The 7,866-nt window shown below is 40.8% G+C and overlaps 1 protein-coding gene across 4 annotated transcripts in view; it reads right to left on the reverse strand.

Moving 5' to 3' along the window:
• The window catches only part of lrrc61 (leucine rich repeat containing 61), a 26,939-nt gene extending 24,561 nt beyond the window's left edge, over positions 1–2,378 (reverse strand). Inside the window, exon 1 of one of the 4 annotated variants that reach the window (XM_036968855.2) lies at positions 1,614–2,378. In XM_036968855.2, the coding sequence (XP_036824750.2) occupies positions 1,614–1,647 (34 nt within the window). In that variant the 5' untranslated portion in view covers positions 1,648–2,378. The remainder of the gene's footprint in view (positions 1–1,613) is intronic. The other 3 variants (XM_036968857.2, XM_036968856.2, XM_090230805.1) reach the window with 3 other exon arrangements.
• Positions 2,379–7,866: the final 5,488 nt, after the last annotated feature.

The raw sequence follows: 7,866 nt of genomic DNA on the forward strand, positions 1-7,866 counted from the left end.
ATCATGAATCAGCTGGCATCATTTTTATGGATATATTCAAATAAATGTGAATTGAAAAAATGTCAAATGAAGCACAGCTAGTTTGAAGTCTTTCCAGCCTTAGTTTGAAGTGATTGTGTTAGCGGTGTTGTTGGCTAGCTCCTCTGAACTATAGTGTCCTGACGAAATCGCACCTCATTAGCTCATTGTTATGGATGTATCCAAATAAATGTCCCTAGAAAACAGCTTAAACAAATGCAAATACTTTGCTGTTATTCTGGCTGCACTTTTTGACGTGACTAAGTTAGCCGTAGTTGGCTAGCTAGCAAGCAAGGGATAAGAATGTTGCCAGCGAGTATGGCAATGGAACATTTAGAATGAACGGTTGCTCTGGCAACCGAACCAATAGAATGAATGACCTTCCGGCCTGTGTAGCAAGCTGAATTAAATAGTATAAATAATTGCTTGTATAGCTAGATGAAATAGTATAAACAAATTAATCACATTAATGTTATTGTTTAATGAAATTATGTAAATCATTATTTGAATATGTTGGTAACCTGTTGTATAAAAGTGATAATGCCCTCAAAGCCAGTGTTTGGAGGATATATTGGCAAGGTTCATATATCCTCCAAACACCTGCTTCTTCAGCATTATCACTTGAGTACAGTACAGGAAAGAAAAGTACAGTATGTGCTGTAGTAAACTATGCTCTATTGTAGTCTGCTCTATGATGTCCAAACTTGTGAAACATTTTATTTTACCTTTATTTAACTAGGCAAGTCAGTTAAGAACAAACTCTTATTTTCAATGACAGCCTAGGAACAGTGGGTTACACTGCCTTGTTCAGCGGCAGAACAACAGATTTGTACCTTGTCAGCTCGGGGATTTGAACTTGCAACCTGTCGGTTACTAGTCCATTGTGCAGTACAGATCAGGGACTCATGATGTAATTCCATTACCAGGTGCAAATCCACTTCACTCAATAACCAAAAGAGATTTGTTCAAACTCGAGGTGGCATGTCATAGCTGACACCCCATTCTTTCTGCAGATATCTTTGAATCTTAATTCAGAGCATTTTTGGAAAACGTGGTGGCATAAAAACCTGCGGGGGATTTTACCATAATTCTGTTATTAAAGTCTACATTTGCAGTCCTTCCACTAAATGAATCTTTGTAACGTTATCGGTGGACATTTTAAAGTAGTCCTTGCGAATAGAGATGTATGGTTTTTTATTAAGCTTTGAAATCAATGGTTGTTTGTCATCCAAAAGAGTGATGACTACTATTCTGTCTCGGGGAAAATAATGACATGATTTCATTGTAGCTTGCTGGTTACAATGGCTAAGATTTAGCCTACGCTGCTACCAGGCAAATACAGAGCAATTCATGAATTATGAATGAGTGACTGGATGAACATGATACTGTATCAGAGATGGCATAATAATCAACTAACCTTAAGGAAGAAAACGTTGTTTGCTATCCGTTATGGTTAGAAATTACGTTAATTGAGCTGGGTTTTATCAGATGATTATGCAGTAGCATTACGTTAGCAAGTGATGTCCAGGCAGCAGGCTACTGTTGCTCTGTTATTGTTAGCTAGCAACAAGCCACCCATCTAGCTATGAACTTACCTTGATCTTTCATGTCTCTCTTTGAATCCATCATTTTATAGTTAGGTTAGTTAGCTCATGTACTGAACATAGAACAAGTATAGTGATTTCTTTGAGAATTTGGAGTGAAATTGTCATCTGTCCTTGATGTTGCAGGACAGCTGACGACGGTAACGCTATCCAGTGCAGGTAGCTACGGGATTAGCTAGCTAGCACGGTGGCTAACATGATGCCTACTTGCACACTTGTTGGAAGCAAATGATTCCGCAAACGTTGCTACTCAGTTAAAACCGAAGCGAGCCACAATACACTATATTACTGTGTTACAAAACGAGAAGAAAAATGTAATGTTGACCTGACTTTGTGCGTTTGCAAAATCCCTCTGTCCAGTCCGACCAGAGCACTCTTTTCTGAGTACCAGGGAGCAGAATAACTGTTGAATTTATGAATGCGCAACGCCGGTTCAATATGACCGGGATAAATTAAACATCGGCAAAAAATGATCTAAATGATTGCCTGCAGCACAAATACAGTCACCAACTCTCTAGATTACATAAACAACCTAACCAGCTCTACTGGGTGAGTAAAATGGTCAACGTGTTCAGAAGTATCCTGTCACTTGTGTCTAGAAGGTGTGTGTCTAGGTTATTTTGTGTCTAGGTCATTTTAGATAATTAACGTTAAATTGGCCGCTGCCGTTGCGGTCAGCACGCTGGGACCAAACCTACTCCTCGGCCGGAGCGTCCGGAGAGAAACGCTCTGATTTACTAACGCACCCTTAAAGATGACTCCCGGAAGACATGCACGGTTTGGTTTGATATGGTAACGTAGCTATCATATACGAAAATCGCAATTTTCTTTTCAAAGCTGTCAATTCACCGCGGCTGTGTTCTGGAACTAGAAAAACGAGGCTGAATTCTACTAATACACGGGGAAAATACAATTTAACCTTTCTGCAGACGAAACGGGAACAATATTTCTGAAAAATATAATATTTTTTCTTCATTTAACTAGGCAAGTCAAATTCTGAACAAATTCTCATTTACAACTGTGACCTGGCCAAGATAAAGCAAAGCAGTACGAAAAAAACGAAAACACAGAGTTACACATAAACACACAGTCAATAACACAAAATAAAATAAAAATAGAAAATTGCATGTACAGTGTGTGCAAATGTAGAAGAGAGGTAAGGCAATAAATAGGCCCTAGAGGAGAAAATAATTACAATTTAGCATTACTACTGGAGTGATTTATGTGCAAGTAGAGATACTGGGATGCAAAAGAGCAAGGGGGTAAGTAATAATATGGGGATGAGGTAGTCGGGTGTGCTATTTACAGATTGGCTGTGTACAGGTACAGTGATCGGCAAGCTGCTCTGACAGCTGATGCTTAAAGTTAGAGAGGGAGATATAAGACTCCAACTTCAGTGATTTTTGCAATTTGTTCCAGTCATTGGCAGCAGAGAACTGCAAGGAAAGGCGGCCAAAGTAAGTGTTGGCTTTGGGGATGACCAGTGAAATATACCTGCTGTAGCGCGTGCTACAGGTGGGTGTTGCTATGGTGACCAGTGAGCTGAGATAAGGCTAGGGCTTTTACCTACCAAAGACTTATAGATGACCTGGAGCCAGTGGGTTTGGCGATGAATATGTAGTGAGGGCCAGGCAACGAGAGCATACAGGTCGCAGTGGTGGGGGGGTAGTGTTTGTGGCTTTGATGACGAAACGGATGGCACTGTGATAGACTACATCCAGTTTGCTGAGTAGAGTGTTGGAGGCTATTTTGTATATTACATTGCCAAAATCAAAGATCAGTAGGATGGTCAGTTTTACAAGGGTGTGTTTGTCAGCATGAGTGAAGGAGGCTTTGTTTGCGAAATAGGAAGCAGATTCTAGATTTAATTTTGGATTGGAGATGCTTAATGTGAGTCTGGAAGGAGAGTTTACAGTCTAACCAGACACCTAGGTATTTGTAGCTGTCCACATATTCTATGACAGAACCGGCCAGAGTAGTGATGCTTGTTGGGCGGGCAGCGGTTGAAGAGCATGCATTTAGTTTTACTTGCATTTAAAAGCAGTTGGAGGCCACGGAAGGAGTGTTCTATGGCATTGAAGCTCGTCTGGAGGTTTGCTTACATAGTGTCCAAAGAAGGGCCAGAGTTATACAGAATGGTGTCGTCTGCATAGAGGTGGACCAGAGAATCACCAGTAGCAAGAGTGACATCATTAATATATACAGAGAAAAGAGTTGGCCCGAGAATTGAACCCTGTGGCACCCCCATAGAGACTGCCAGAGGTCTGGACACAGGCCCTGCGATTTGACACACTGAGCTCTATCTGAGAAGTAGTTGGTGAACAAGGTGAGGCAGTCATTTGAGAAACCAAGGCTATTGAGTCTGCCGATAAGAATACTGTGATTGACAGCGTCGAAAGCCTTGGCCAGGTCGATGAAGACGGCTGCACAGTACTGTATTTTATCGATGGTGGTTATGATATCGTTTATGACTTTGAGCGTGGCTGAGGTGCACCAATGACCAGCTCGGAAACCGGATTGCGTAGTGGAGAAGGTACGGTGGGATTTGAGATGGTCGGTGATTTGTTTGTTAACTTGGCTTTCGAAGATTTTAGAAAGGCACGGCAAGATGGATATAGGTCTATAACAGTTTGGGTCTAGAGTGTCTCCCCCTTTGAAGAGGGGGATGACTGCGGCAGCTTTCCAATCTTTGGGGATCTCAGACGATACGAAAGAGAGGTTGAACAGGCTAGTAATAGGGGTTGCAACAATTTCGGCAGATAATTTTAGAAAGAAAGGGTGCAGATTGTCTTGCCCAGCCGATTTGTAGGGATCCCGATTTTGCAGCTCTTTCAGAACATCAGCTGTCTGGATTTGGGTGAAGGAGAAGTGGGGGAGGCTTGGGCAAGTTGCTGCAGTGGGTGCAGAGCTGTTGGCCCGTGTAGGAGTAGCCAGGGGGAAAGCATGGCCAGCCGTAGAAAAATGCTTATTGAAATTATTGATTATTGTAGATTTATCAGTGGTGACCGTGTTTCCAAGCCTCAGTGCAGTGGGCAGCTGGGAGGAGGTGTTCTTGTTCTCCATGGACTTTACAGTGTCCCAGAAGGAGGTGCTCTTATTCTCCATGGACTTTACAGTGTCCCAGAAGGAGGTGCTCTTATTCTCCATGGACTTTACAGTGTCCCAGAAGGAGGTGCTCTTATTCTCCATGGACTTTACAGTGTCCCAGAAGGAGGTGCTCTTATTCTCCATGGACTTTACAGTGTCCCAGGAGGAGGTGCTCTTATTCTCCATGGACTTTACAGTGTCCCAGAACTATTTGGAATTTGTGCTACAGGATGCAAATTTCTGCTTGAAAAAGCTAGCCTTTGCTTTCCTAACTCACTGTGTATATTGGTTCCTGACTTCCCTGGACAGTTGCATATCGCGAGCGCTATTCGATGCTAATACTGGTCAAGGGCAGTCAAGTCTGGGGTGAACCAAGGACTGTATCTGTTCTTAGTTCTACATTTTTTGAATGGGGCATGCTTATTTAAGATGATGAGGAAAGCACTTTTAAAGAGCAACCAGGCATCCTTCCAGGATGAGATCAATATCCTTCCTGGATGAGGTCAATATCCTTCCAGGATACCCGGGCCAGGTTGTTTAGAAAGACCTGAAAGGCAATGAATAATATTCTTAGTTGGACTATCACTAGTTTTTCAACAGGACAATGACCCAACACACCTCCAGGCTGTGTAAGGGCTATTTGACCAAGAAGGTGAGTGATGGAGTGCTGCATCAAATGTCTTGGCCTCCACAATAACCTGACCTCAACCCAATTAATCCAGGTGAAGCTGGATTAAGAGAATGCCAAGAGTGTGCAAAGCTGTCATCAAGGCAAAGGATGGCTACTTTGAAGATTCTCAAATATAAAATATATTTAGATTTGTTTAACAATTTTTTGGTTACTACATGTTTCCATATGTGTTATTTCGTAGTTTTTTTCTAATGTAGAAAATAGTAAAAATAAAGGTTAATGTGTAATTCAATCATTAAATGCTTAGTATATGATATAATGTATCTATGTCCCCCTTTAAATCTGAATGTATCTATGTCCCCCTTTAAATCTGAATGTATCTATGTCCCCCTTTAAATCTGAATGTATCTATGTCCCCCTTTAAATCTGAATGTATCTATGTCCCCCTTTAAATCTGAATGTATCTATGTCCCCCTTTAAAACTGAATGTATCTATGTCCCCCTTTAAATCTGAATGTATCTATGTCCCCCTTTAAAACTGAATGTATCTATGTCCCCCTTTAAATCTGAATGTATCTATGTCCCCCTTTAAAACTGAATGTATCTATGTCCCCCTTCAAATCTGAATGTATCTATGTCCCCCTTCAAATCTGAATGTATCTATGTCCCCCTTTAAAACTGAATGTATCTATGTCCCCCTTTAAAACTGAATGTATCTATGTCCCCCTTTAAATCTGAATGTATCTATGTCCCCCTTCAAATCTGAATGTATCTATGTCCCCCTTCAAATCTGAATGTATCTATGTCCCCCTTCAAATCTGAATGTATCTATGTCCCCCTTTAAATCTGAATGTATCTATGTCCCCCTTTAAATCTGAATGTATCTATGTCCCCCTTTAAATCTGAATGTATCTATGTCCCCCTTTTTATCTGAATGTATCTATGTCCCCCTTTAAATCTGAATGTATCTATGTCCCCCTTCAAATCTGAATGTATCTATGTCCCCCTTCAAATCTGAATGTATCTATGTCCCCCTTTAAATCTGAATGTATCTATGTCCCCCTTTAAATCTGAATGTATCTATGTCCCCCTTTAAATCTGAATGTATCTATGTCCCCCTTCAAATCTGAATGTATCTATGTCCCCCTTTAAATCTGAATGTATCTATGTCCCCCTTTTTATCTGAATGTATCTATGTCCCCCTTTAAAACTGAATGTATCTATGTCCCCCTTTAAAACTGAATGTATCTATGTCCCCCTTTAAAACTGAATGTATCTATGTCCCCCTTTAAATCTGAATGTATCTATGTCCCCCTTTAAAACTGAATGTATCTATGTCCCCCTTTAAAACTGAATGTATCTATGTCCCCCTTTAAATCTGAATGTATCTATGTCCCCCTTTAAAACTGAATGTATCTATGTCCCCCTTTAAAACTGAATGTATCTATGTCCCCCTTTTTATCTGAATGTATCTATGTCCCCCTTTAAAACTGAATGTATCTATGTCCCCCTTCAAATCTGAATGTATCTATGTCCCCCTTTTTATCTGAATGTATCTATGTCCCCCTTTAAATCTGAATGTATTCACAAGAAAACAAAGGCAAGTTATTATTTATTACTTTGTAGTTTATAAAAGACCCACCCACGCTCGTGCAAAAGATAAAGTAGAAAAAAATACATATTTTTAAATAAATAACATTAAAATAACTTTGATGTTCTCAACCTGCATAGTGCCCAGCACTTTGATAGATTGTGAGACAGCTCATAAATGGCTCAAAGTTCAGTTTGAATGATACCCTGCAAAAGTATTCAGAAAAATAATAATGTGTGTTGTAATATTGGGTTGATGGGATAGTACACTGTGGTGTTGGGTTGATGGGATAGTACACTGTGGTGTTGGGTTGGTGGAATAGTACACTGTGGTGTTGGGTTGATGGGATAGTACACTGTCCAGTAGTATTGGGTTGATGGGATAGTACACTGTCCAGTAGTGATGGGTTGATGGGATAGTACACTGTCCAGTAGTGATGGGTTGATGGGATAGTACACTGTCCAGTAGTATTGGGTTGATGGGATAGTACACTGTCCAGTAGTATTGGGTTGATGGGATAGTACACTGTCCAGTAGTGTTGGGTTGATGGGATAGTACACTGTGGTGTTGGGTTGATGGGATAGTACACTGTCCAGTAGTATTGGGTTGATGGGATAGTACACTGTCCAGTAGTGTTGGGTTGATGGGATAGTACACTGTCCAGTAGTGTTGGGTTGATGGGATAGTACACTGTCCAGTAGTATTGGGTTGATGGGATAGTACACTGTGGTGTTGGGTTGATAGGATAGTACACTGTCCAGTAGTGTTGGGTTGATGGGATAGTACACTGTCCAGTAGTATTGGGTTGATGGGATAGTACACTGTGGTGTTGGGTTGATAGGATAGTACACTGTCCAGTAGTGTTGGGTTGATAGGATAGTACACTGTCCAGTAGTGTTGGGTTGATAGGATAGTACACTGTCCAGTAGTATTGG

The sequence above is a fragment of the Oncorhynchus mykiss genome, chromosome 4 (genome assembly GCF_057628025.1).
Source record: "Oncorhynchus mykiss isolate SJ-2025 chromosome 4, ASM5762802v1, whole genome shotgun sequence".
In the NCBI taxonomy this organism is placed as follows: Eukaryota; Metazoa; Chordata; class Actinopteri; order Salmoniformes; family Salmonidae; genus Oncorhynchus; species Oncorhynchus mykiss.